Below are 12,807 nucleotides of genomic sequence, written 5' to 3' on the forward strand. Positions count from 1 at the left end.
TACCTCTGGGGAGCTGGCATCTTTTCTTAGGCTCCCACACATGGAGCCTTGCCCTTTCCTTTGGCATTTCACGTGCACAGCGTTCCACTGGTCTTCTTACACAAGTTAGAGGAAATTTATGCAGCTTTGCCTCTAAATGCAAACCTGTGACAACCTGTACACAAACTGGCCTGAAACTAGCCTCCTCTTTTGCTGAAAAGGAGTTTGCTGAATTGTTGACAAACTGAAGAAGGTCAGGAGGAGGTAGAGAAGTTACTTGAGAAAATGACCTCAGACAAAATGTGTGTCCATCTCCAACCTTTGCTCCCCAAAGACAACCAAAGAGGGTCTTTGCAAGATCTAAGATGCTGCCGCCCTGTGCACCTGCATTTACCCTTCCCATTGCAGCCTTGCTGTCCTCTGTCGTGGAAGAGAAGTGCTCCAGAAAAACCTCAGTCATTGGTCAAACAAATTCTTGTTGAAGGCCTGCCCTTCCTGCTGATAGCAGAACAGAGGATCCCCAATGCCCTCCAAGAGCTCACCCCTGGTGGAGAGCACGGGAGGACACGTCGCTGCAGTAGACACCAGGCCCGTGCACCATGTGCGGAGCCGTCGGGAGCACACAGGTATGGGGAGACCACAGACATGGCATACCATGGTCTGGAAGAATTTTCTCAGCACCGCTGGGCAAAGCAAGTTACATTTATTTTTTTCTAGCTTTTGGATTAATAGTGGTTTTTTTAAAAAAATTGAAGTATAATTAACATACAGTGTTATGTTAGCTTCAAGTGTACAGTATGATTCAGTAATTCTGTATATGACTCGTTGCCCATCATGATAAGTGTACTCCTAATCTTCTTCCCCTATTTTGCCCATCCTCCCATGACCCCCCCCCCAATAACCACCAGTTTGTTCTATGTATTTAAGAGGGGGGATTTTGATCTCTTTCATTGTTTTGTTTCTGAAATTCTACATACTAGTGCAATTATATGGTATTTGTCTTTCTCTGCTAACTTATTTCACTTAGCATTAGATGCTCTAGGTCCACCCATTTGCAAATGGCAAGATCTCATTCTTTTTACAGCCGAGTAATATTCCTGTGTGCATATATATGTATATATACACACACACATATATAAATACCACCGCATTATGTGTGTATATATATGTGTGTGTGTGTGTGTGTATGTATGTGTGTGTGTATATACCACCACATCTTCTTTATCCGTTCATCTATCAGTGGACACTTTGGGTTGCTTCCATATCTTTGCTGTTGTAAATAACACTGCAATAAACATAGGGATGTATATATCTTTTCAAATTAGTGTTTTCCCTTTCTTTGGGTAAATACCCAATAGCGGATTTACTGCATTACATGGTAATTCTATCTTTAATTTTTTTGAGGAACCTCCACACTGTTTTCCATAGTGGCTGCACCAATTTGCATTCCCACCAACATCTAGATGTGTCTCCTCAGGCAAGGAAAATGAAAGCAAAATTAAACTGGTGGGAATATGCTGAAATAAAAAGTTTTCACACAGCATAGGAAACCATCAACAAAACAAAATGGCAATCTACTGAGTGGGAAAAGATATTTGCAAATGATACATCCAATTAGGAGTTAATATCCAAAATATATAAAGAACTCATACAACTCAATACCAAAAACCAATCCAATTCGTTTGGGCAGAGAACTCCTCCAGATGGGCAACAGACACATGAAAAGGTGCACCACATGACTTATCATCAGGGAGATGCAAATCAAAACCATGGTGAGGTATCACCTCACACCTGTCAGAGGGTTAGAATAAAAAAAAGAAAAGAAAAAAAAACAAGAAATAACAAGTGTTGGTGAGGATGTGGAGAGATGGGTTTAATAATTATTAAATAGGAATCGCTGGGTGATTCATTGGTTTAGCACCTGCCTTCAGCCCAGGGTGTGATCCTGGAGTCCCAGAATCGAGTCCCACATCGGGCTCCCTACATGGAGCCTGCTTCTCCCTCTGCCTGTGTCTCTCTCTGTGTCTCTTATGAATAAATAAAATCTTAAAAAAAAAAAAAAAGGTTTACCTTCTGGAGAAAGTACAAGTACAGTAGCTTCATGGTCATGTAGGGCCTAGGGCCCGGGTTCCTTCTGCCTTTAAAAAAATAATAATAAGTATTATTATTATTAAACGTATGGAAGAATTTTAAAAAAGTAAGGAGTACTTACATACCCATTTGGCACTTGCTAATGTTTTGTGAATTCACGCCCTCTCTATAACCTACATGCTTTCCTCCTTGAACCATTTGGAAAAAAATTACGGGTGCTAAGATGCCTCACCCCTCGGGAAACAGACATTCTCCCGTATGACCACCTTTGTAGATATTATTATACCCACGAGAACACTAATCCAGTGATGTCATGTAATAGGCAGTCCTCATTAAAACCACAGCACTTTTTCCTGGAATGTCTCCTACAGCTTTGTGTCATTGTGATTTTTCAAGATTCAGTCAAGCCTCACCCACTGTGTTTGTTCTACATATGTAATTTCTTCTAATCTAGAAGAGTGACCCACTCACCCCAAAGTTTTTTGTGGTGGTTTATTTTTTTTTGAAAGTTCAGGCATTTATCTTATAAAATGTCTTTAATTATGTTTTTTTGTTAAGATTTTATTTATTTGACACAGAGACAGAGTGCACACAAGTAGGGGGATTGGCAGGCAGAGAGTGAAGAAAAAGAGCAGGGAGCCCAATGTGGGGCTTAATCCCAGGACCCTGAGATCATGACCTGAGCTGAAGGCAGACGCTTAACCAACTGAGCCACCCAGGTGCCCCCAAATGTCTTCAATTTTGGACTTGTTCTCTAATGAATAGCTTGAGATGAGGCGTTTTTGGCACCCATCTGTTGGAGGCACTATTGTGTAGAGCTTCCTTGTGTAGGAAGTACATCAAGAGTGCCATGCCAGCTGATCCCACTGCTGGTGGTGCTAAATTGGCCCCATCCCTGCATGAAGGGGTGACTGCCATGTATTTTTATTGAAAATGTACATTTTCCTCATTTAGCAATGAGGTGTGTGTTCTGTGGGTGGCACTTTGAAATGGTGTGATTGTCCTGTTCCCCAAATATTTTTACCCACGATTTCTAATAAACATCAAATGATCCTTTTCTGACTCAATTATTACATGGGGGATTGCCAAATGATTTTCTACTTTTAACATTCCTTCTCAATTTATTTAGCTGGCATTCTTCTGTAAAGATGAGTGTTTCCTTTTTCACATTTTTAACAACTTGGTTTTAAGGTGTAAGGTTGTGCCTTCTTTGGAACTCTTAACTCAGAACAGTGTGTGCACATGTGTGTGTGGGTAGAGGGGGCGGTGGGGGGAGCCTGAGCCCTGAGTCACACACAGGCCTCTGCACATTCAGCCAAGAGTCCCTTCCACTCTCCACCCCACTCACTCCTTTGTACCCACACTTGCTTTTCTGATAATGCTTAGGTGCAGTCAGCATCTTCTACCTCAGGACCTTTGCCTGGAATCCCCTTGCCCCAGGGGGCTGCATGACTCACTTTACTCTTTTTTCTTCCCAGATGTCATCTTCCCAGATGGCCTGATCACCCCATATAATAGACCCTTCCATCTCCATTATTCTTTCTTACTCTCCTCTGTGCTGCTTCACAGTTCTTGTCAGTACCTGCCATATAAACGTCATGGGAACCGTGTTGTTATTTGGAGCCTAGTACGGAGCCTGACCCATAGAGGTGCTCAATAAATATCTGGAGGTGAGAAGAGACCCTTACACGAATGCATGTTTTGTAAGGCTCTGAATGAATCCAAAGATCCCTATTTCTCTTCACTGCTTCTTCCATACGACGACAGGGACACTCAAGCCCAGAACAGATATGGACAGCTGTTCTTCTGTCTGTCAGGGGTAACGTGTATTGCTAGCATCCATTCAATTCCTGCCCACTCATTCAAGCCAGCAGAGCCATGAGATTATCCACCCCTCCTTTCTTTGACATGATTTTTGGGGAATAAAAACAAATCAGAATTCATCAACTGTGAACAAAATTGTCAACTGTGAACTGTCAACAGTCTGGTTTAAAAATAGATGATTGGTTGATGAAATAGAGTTGAGAAAGCAATTTAAATAAAATGTTAAAAATAATACCCAAAGCATGCCAGGCAAAGCAAAGAGTGTGGGGTGGTGGGGAAATGTACTCAGTGGAGACCTTTGTGGGCAGTGAACCAGAGAGAGGTTATTAGTTTTGCTTTACAAATCACAGAAGAGAAAGATTTACTGGCCGTTTGCAGTCATATTCACTCATTCCGACGTGTTGGTGTGTTATGCAAAATGGAAGGAAAGATTGGTTGGGAAATCTGCTAGCTCATTTATTTTTAAATAGGTCAACATTTTGAATATTTCTGTCCATTCGCAAAGCCTTCACCTCCCTCTATCTTCTGCGTTTCTGTGAAAACTGGGGAAGACATTTGTCTCCCAGCAGGTTGAGGGGTATAGAAGCTTCAGGAGGTTATGTCTGTGTTTCTGTTTGTGTTTGTATGAATATGGGTTCCAGTACAAAGTTTAAATGTTGTTAAATTCTCACTTTCTGGGCTCTCCTTTATATAGTTAGGGCTGATGATTTATTTCACTACTTGATCATAAAATCAGTATAAAGTCTTGAATTTTTCAAGCGCCTAGGTGGCTCAGTCAGTTCAGCATCTGCCTTTGGCTAAGATCATGATCTCAGGGTCCTGGGATGGAGCTCTGAGTCAGGCTCTCCGCTTGCAGGAAGTGTGCTGCTCCTTCTCCCTCTGCTCCTCCCCCTGTTTGTGGTTTCTCTCAATTGCTCTCTCTCTCTCTCTCAAATAAATAAAATCTTAAAAAAAAAAGTCTTGGGGTACCTGGGTGGCTCAGTGGTTGAGCGTCTGCCTTCGGCTCAGGTCGTGACCCCAGGGTCCTGGGATTGAGTCCACATCGGGCTCCCTGCAGGGAGCCTGCTTCTCCCTCTGCCTATGTCTCTGCCTCTCTCTGTGTGTCTCTTAGGAAAAATAAATACATTTTTCAAAGTCTTGACTTTTTCATACTTGCTATTTTTTGCCCATGTGTCACAGCTGATTATTCGGGCAAGTTCTGTATGTCCACTTGCCCAAATCCTAAGGCTGCTATTCCAAGGTTTGTGTGTGTCTCTCTCTTTCTTTCTTTCTTTCTTTCTTTCTTTCTTTCTTTCTTTCTTTCTTTCTTTCTCCCTTCCTTCCTTCCTTCCTTCCTCCTTTCCTTTCCTTTCCTTTCCTTTCCTTTCCTTTCCTTTCCTTTCCTTTCCTTTCCTTTCCTTTCCTTTCCTTTCCTTTCCTTTCCTTTCCTTTCCTTTCCTTTCCTTGCTTTCCTTGCTTTCCTTTCGAGTCATCTTGGAACAAAGATCTGTGTTTTATAAACCTAAGACAAGGCATTTCCATTCCTTAGAGACTATCTCTTTTTAAACATCTGCGTGGAAAGTGTATTAGTTTCCCAGGGCTGCACTAACAGAGTGCCACAAACTGGGTGCCTCAAATAATAGAAATTACTATCTCACAGCCCTGGAGGTAGAAGTTGGAAGCCAAGGTGAGGGCAAGGTTGGTTCCGTCTGAGGCAGTGAGTGAGCATCTGTCTCATGCCTTTCCTTAGCTTCTTGTAGCCTCAGGCATTCTTTGTATTTTGTTTTAAGATTTTACTTATTTATTCGTGATGAGAGAGAGAGAGAGAGGCAAAGACACAGGCAGAGGGAGAAGCAGGCTCCCTGCAGGGAACCCAATGTGGGACTCCATCCTAGGATTCCGGGATCATGACCTGAGCCAAAGGTAGAAGCGCAACCACTGAGCCACCCAGGTGTCCCTCAGGCATTCTTTTTTGATGGCCATCTTAACCCTGTGTCACTTCACACCTCCATCTTCCCTCTATGAAGGTCTGTCTCTGTGTCCAACTTTCCACTTCATATAAGCATGCCAGTCATATTGGATCAGGACTCATGCTCTTGAGCTCATTTTAAGATGATTATCTGTATAAAGACCTTCTAAGATACTGGGAGTTAGGACTCCTAAATATATTTTATGAGGAATATAATTCAATACATAACATAAGGTACGAAGTTGTCTCTTATAGAGGGTACGTGGGAGCCAGGGCAGTGGTGATTCCTCTCTGCTTAGACCCATTTTTAATATGGGCCAGAGCTGGAAGGGCTCCTCCCCACAGGAGGCAGTGACCATCTGAGGGGTCTTTACATATATTCAGTGTATCTCTTTCCCCTTTGGTGCAGGAGCCCCAGGACATGCCTACAGCCTTGGCTTCTTGGGAGCTTTGAGTAACTGACTAGCTCTCCACTCTAAATCCAAAACATTCATTTATACCTCTTTCTTCCTCTTCTCTCCCCACAGTTTTTTCTAAAAAATAATTTTTTATGAGTGCTCCTTTATTAGTTCCCAAGAATGTCATTTTGTCATTTTTTTAAAAATTATTGTTTTGTTTTTCACTTTTCTACTTCCAAGCCACAGACTCTAAGGGGTAGACTCCCAGTCTACCCTCTTTAAGTCGGAGCTCCACAGACACTGTTCTGACATGGGTCAACAAAGCCCGGCTGGTGCAGGTGGATTGCCTGCATCCTTGGTACCTCCAGGGCAGATGTAGAGGGGCTGATAAATGCTACCCAAGCAAGTCCTTACTGCAAAGAAATCACCATCCATGATTTTGCCCATTTGCAGCTCTAGCTCTGAGCACACCGTAAGAAAGAAGGTGTGGTAATTCTGGAAGCTTGTCATTTGGGAAAGGAGCCAGTAATGTCCCTGTGGTGTGGGGATACACTTATTTCTCCCTCCTCATGTCTCTGTAGGGGAATTTGTACTCCCATGCTCTGCTCCTGCTGCTGCTTTCCCAAGGAAGGCTGCGCATGTCCTGATTGGAGGGAGTCTAGTGTCTCCTGGGTCAGGAGCACAGGATCACTGCATTGGAAAAATAACATGGGTTGCCTCTTTTTTTCTCTTGGCTCTGTTCTTTTGGCAGCCTGATACAGAAGGGCTAGCACACCTGCTTTGTGTCTTCAGAATCTGTGTATACACAGCATAGGACACACTTCTACAAAGCCTGGCCAGGTCTGTGCATTTTCTCCACTTGCAATTCCAGATGACTGTCTAGGGCTTTCCCAAGCATCTGTTTCCGGCAGGTTGGGAGAAGGCGTTGGAGTCCTTTGCTTGGCATGAAGGTCTGTCAGAGTGTGCAGCCCGGAGTAGCAGGAAGCCCTGTGTTTTGGAAGTTATCTGGGCCCCGTGAGTAAAGCTGGTGTAGTGACCACCTTTCAGCCTCTAACTCTTCTTCTCCAGCAAGAACCAGGGAAGTGGGGGTGGGACTTTGGGAAGTGCTGTGGGAAGGGGACATATGTATGGTGCCCTGATGATGCCTCTGCCCAGGAACAGTCCAGGTCTCAGGTTCAGAGCTGGGTACCCTATCTCCTTGCCCGTGGGTAGCCCGTGTACTCCCACTTATTCCTCCTAGCGACTTTCCCCAGGAGGCGTGGGTAGAGCTTGGTTGTCACTTTGATAGAAGCATGTAAACTTTGTTTTTATATTTTATGATGAAATATTTGATACATAAATGTAAATGTCTTATTTATATAAGTTGCCAACCCCAACAACAAAAGCCTCAGAAGGTTCTACGAAGCTTGGGAAAGAAACCAGTCTCAGGTTTCAGTGTTTTTTTCTGGGTTCCTGTCTGATGCCATCCTCCTGCCTCTGCTCCAGAGGTCGCCCCTATCTTGCTTGGTATTTGTCACCCTACCTCCCCTACATATTTATACTCATTTATCTATCTCTAAATAGCATGTGTTAAGCTTTATTAAAAAAATGGAATTCTAGTCCTTTGAGCTTCATTTAAATGCCACATACTGTCCTGGAAGATAAAAAAGCAGACCTGTGCTCTTGAAACATGGATATTTTAACTGGTGCAGATAAATCTTGTTTTCTGTGGTGGCACCTCCCTAGGGTCAGGGAAGAGGCCTGGCTGCCTCCACAGATTGTGACAACGGCTGTCCCCAAGACAAGAAAGCCAAGTTACTCGAATTACAGTCCACAGGGGCTCTCAGGGGAGGCCAGGCCACCCAGGGGAACGAGTGTTCTGGGCATCTGGGGAGCAGATGGACAAGATTCCTACTGCGGTGATGGCTGGGGGTGAGCCAGGAGGCTGGAAGGCCGTGTACTGGATGTGGACCTCACAGGGAGGACTCAGGCAGCGGGTGTGGGGCAAGGATGCTTCACCATGAATGTGTTGAATACCGAGCTCCAGCCCCTGTGTTCTTTGTACAGGTGGAGTGGGTTACTCCTGGTGACTGGGACAGAGGCTTAAAGTGGCACAGTGATCACCACCACTTTCTGCCTTTATTTATCATTTTGCATCTGTTAACTGAACACCTACTGTGTGCCCAGGGTAAGACAGTGACTTAGACTTTTTCCAACTATGGTAAGTACCCCATGGTCTACCAGGAAGTCAGTGCTACTGCTACCTTTGGCTACATTATGCTGTCCTGACAAAGGATTCCCAAACCCCAGGGCGTATGGCAAATAACATATGTTAATCCCTTGTTCATATTGCGTGTTAGCTGTGGGTTACCTGCAGCTCTGTTCCTTGCCCTCTGCCCTCTGGGCCCCAGGCCAGAGAAATAGCCCTTGTCTGGCTCATGTCCTTTTGAGGGTAGAGGGAAGAGCAAGAGAGGTAATAACCACACAGTGGTTCTTCAAACATCTGCTCACACCTAGCCTGTCTCGCCACCTCACAGTCCACAGGCAGAGCAAGGCTGGCGGGGACCAGTGTCAACCGGAGGGGAAGCCCATTTTCCCATGGAGCGATGAGAGAAGTATAGACTTCTCCTTCAGGGAGGCCAGAGGATGTTTGGAGAGAATATTAGAGTCTTCATAGAGACAAACAGGCAATTCTAGTAACAGCAGGAGAAGGCTTTATAGTATGTAAATGTATTAATCTTTAACTTTATGATCAATTTTCATATATTGTTGCCCCTAAATTAGCTGTGGGGATTCTGTTGAGAAAACAGTTGGAGAACTGCAAGTCTGAAACAGGATTGTTCCAGAGCACCAGGGCAGAGGGACGAGGCGAGACTGCCCATAGCAGCCTTCTCTCCAGCCCTGGGCATGTGCACACAGCCCGCAGTATTTGAGAAGAAGCTTCTTACACGGGCAGCCCACCTGCCTGCTTGCAGCCTTCCTCCTTGTGCATCTTCTATCCATCTGTCAGCAGGCATGTCCTGTCCCTGTGGGTCTTTTTTGTGCCACCTCCCTCTGTACCTGTGACTCCTGCCTCACTCCACGATCCTGGCCACACAGACTTTAGAAGGATGTGTTCTGTTTTGTTTCCTCATTAAGTCTGATGAGGTTGGAGGTCTGGGCCATGGCTGTCCCTCATACAGTCCCCACTGCTCCTACAGCCACACGAGGCACATACTGGACACCTGACAGATACATACAAAGGCAGTTGTATCAAGGAGAAGTCATCACCCTGTGGGCTTGTCTGTTGCTCTCTGTCCATAAGCTAGCCGCCAGTGCATGACAGTTGAGGTTGCACAGAGTGACCCAGTACACCTAGAGCCAGGTTTGAAGCACTCTTGTCCTTGGTTTGTAACTGGTGTGGGGACTGAGCAGCTCAGCCCTCACATGAGCCGGTATTCATGTCCTCAGGTGTGTTGCTTTGCACATGCCAGTGGGCTTTTCAGAAGTATGCATTTGTGTTTTCCAAGGACAGGGACTATATATCCTCTTCCCATCCTTTTAAAAGGTGCCAGATGGACTCTGGTAAGAACTGCACACAAAGTGGGTGCTTAGTAAATGTTGCCTGTTTCCTTTTCCTTGGAACCTCCATCAGATACACACATGGTTCTAGGCCCCTCGGCCTTTGTAGAAGGCCAATTATACACAGGCCTGGATCCTGGGAATATGAACAAAAAAAAGGAATGAACTGTCAGGCAACTGAAATCCAGGCCAGTAGCATCTTGGGGTACTGTATGAAGTGTCTGCTCTTTCACACCCATCCACGTGGCAGGATGTGGGGGATCAGAATCCACCCTGTATGAGCATCATGATCTTTCACGGGTTATTTAACCTGAATCTGTTTCTTATCCCTGAATGTCAGGATCCTAAAAATGTTGCCGATTGTTGCGCTCTTTTGCTCTTATAAACAACATCCTTTCTGGCCTGTGTTCTGAATCAGTTGCAACTTGACAATTAAAGTAGCAGAAAGAATTAAACTGGTGGAAAGTGGCCAAAATAATACCAGTGTGGGGATCCCTGAGTGGCTCAGCGGTTTAGCGCCGCCTTCAGTCCAGGGCCTGATCCTGGAGACCGGGGATCGAGTCCCAAGTCAGGCTCCCTGCATGGAGCCTGCTTCTCCCTCTGCCTGTGTCTCCGCCTCTCTCTCTCTCTCTCTCTCTCTCTCTCTTTCTCTCTCTCTCTCTCTCTCTGTGTGTGTGTGTGTGTGTGTGTGTGTGTGTCTCATGAATAAAAGAAAAAAAATACTACCAGTGTGACTGATACAGGGCTGACAAGAAGAGATGCTAGCTTTTGGGCTTCACCATTGAATCTGAGAATTAGATGGGTGCTTGCACCCAGTCCCAGGCCAGAGACCCCCATAGGCATCCTCTGGAGTAAGGACTGTGTAACACTCAGGTTTGGGACGGTTGAAACAAAAGCTTCTGGTCCTTGCTTATTCCCGATGGGAGGAGCTGGGTCTCATGTACATCACCCTAGTGTGCTGACGAGGTGGTTACTGTGCCTTGGGGCCCAGGGGGAGCCTGTGAGCAGCTGAGAGGGCCCAGGATCCCTGTGTTGGGGCAAAGGGATAGGGACAGGACTGGGGGGAGTGGCCTTCTGCTAGGTGGGTGAGCCTTTGTGGACTTCCAGGACTCCAAGATATCGTTGCAGGTGAGTACTTGTATTAAGTTACAGTTGTGTTTATCACTAACTACAGTAAGTGCTGTGATGCTCTGCAGTGATTTTAGGTGTTACTCCAGGCATTTGGGAAGACATAAAAGGTCGTTTCTTATTTAGCCTTCTGCCATTTGGACCTTGACTTGAGAGAGACCCCTTCTTTCTCTGCCTTTGCTCCCAGGAGTGTGACTGGTTGGAGAGGCGCTGGCTGCTTCCTGAGGAAGCCAGGGAGGAGTCTGCTTGGCTGCATTCTTAACTCCTGTTCTGTTTCCCTTTGCAGTGCAAGTTGGAGTTCCATGCTTGTTCTACTGGCAAAAGCCTCAACATCCTCTGTGATGGGCCCTGTCCGTGTCTCCCGGAGCCTGAGCCATCAAAACACAAGACAGAAAAGAATGGTGAGTGGGATTCCAGGAGAGCCCCTGGAGGGGGGTTGACACGGCCATGCTCTGCCCCCATACCAGGAGCTGGCACTGGGCAGAGCTGTTGGAGCTCATGTAGGGGAAATGGAGGAGCCCGGTGAGTGCTCCAGCTTGGTAGGGACTTGAAACTGAACTGCCTTCAGCTACCATTAAAAAGAAAAAGAAGAGCTAAGAGTCTTTGAATTCTATTAGACAAGGGCATGTACTGGGTTCTTGGAGAGGTCAAATTGGCTATAGCACGGGAAGGGCAGGGTTTTTTAGCATCTCAGCTGAGGGCCTGCTCTGTGGTACATCCGGAGCTTCCTTGAACTTTAATGTCTAAGCCATTTGAACTTCTCAAGGCCAAGTTTCAAAACGGAGACTGCAGTGATGTCACAACGGCGGGGAGTCTTCTCCCCAAAAAGGATTTCTTCATTAATATAGCAGACTCAGAATGCAGCATGGAGCCAGAGGATATATAAAAACAAAAATTCTCCAGGGGCAGCTGTTTCTCTTTCATGGCTGAGAGGGGCAGGAAGGGTTGGGCCTTATTTGGATATTTTAGTGATGGAGAAAGGAAGGCTGTCCCTCTGGCCTTGGCCCATTTTTGAGCCCTCTTTAAGACCCAAGATGGAAGTTTGCATTAGCCTTCTGTGAAGCTGGGCTTTCTTGGCTGTAGCTGCTAGTTCCATGGAAAGTGTTGCACATTTCTGTGTGCATGTGCATGTGTGTGTGTGTGCATGCACACACGCAAGCACACGTTTCTTCTAAAGCATCTTCTGGAGGGGTGGGGATCTATAAAAAAATAAAATAATAAAATAAAGCATCTTCTGTTGGTAATGGGAGAGGGTGATCAGGGTGTATGTGTTTAGGCATTTCCCTCTTCGTGGGTCGTATTGACTTTTCCAGGGCACATCGGTGAGGTTGCTTGGATGTGCACGTGTTTACAGTGGTGGTCACAGGAATATTGTGTTACAATGCTCTTTGGAAGATTTGGCTCAGAACATGGAAGGACTTGTAAGCCGGTAATAGGGTCACAGCTAATCCCCATAAATTCCTCTTGGTTCCAAGATGCTGATGGTGCTGTCTTTGGGCCTGATTCATTTAAATAACTGCAGTGACGAATGTTCATTCATGTACACACACCCCCTTGGAGTATTGTCCGAAAACCCAAAGCCCTGGTGTGAAGCAGTGACAATATCCAGAAAATTCACTTCTGTCTGGGGATTTCTTAATAATCCTAGAAATTTCAATAGTCTCTGTTATTTGCAGTCTGTTGTTTCCCGCTTTGGTTTACTCTCCTATTTTGAGGTGAGGAACCCAAACCAGGAAAGTCACCTCCACCATTTTGCCTGTGATATCTCTCCAAAGGGGTGAATTCACCTCTCCTCGGGGGCTTCCAAATCTATTTAGGCTTCCTGATTTGCCATGGTAAGGTAACAAACTGGTTTCCTGGGAAGTCTCCAAATGAAGTACAACACCTCTTCTCTTCTCC

The 12,807-nt window shown here is 45.5% G+C and overlaps 1 protein-coding gene across 1 annotated transcript in view; it reads left to right on the forward strand.

Annotated features, from left to right (window-relative positions):
- Window positions 1–12,807, forward strand: part of SPOCK1 (SPARC (osteonectin), cwcv and kazal like domains proteoglycan 1) — a 490,834-nt gene that overhangs the window by 394,693 nt on the left and 83,334 nt on the right. Inside the window, exon 6 of the mRNA XM_072728537.1 lies at window positions 11,195–11,309. Within this exon, the coding sequence (XP_072584638.1) occupies window positions 11,195–11,309 (115 nt within the window). The remainder of the gene's footprint in view (window positions 1–11,194; window positions 11,310–12,807) is intronic.

Source organism: Vulpes vulpes, chromosome 12, assembly GCF_048418805.1.
Source record: "Vulpes vulpes isolate BD-2025 chromosome 12, VulVul3, whole genome shotgun sequence".
NCBI classification, from domain to species: domain Eukaryota; kingdom Metazoa; phylum Chordata; class Mammalia; order Carnivora; family Canidae; genus Vulpes; species Vulpes vulpes.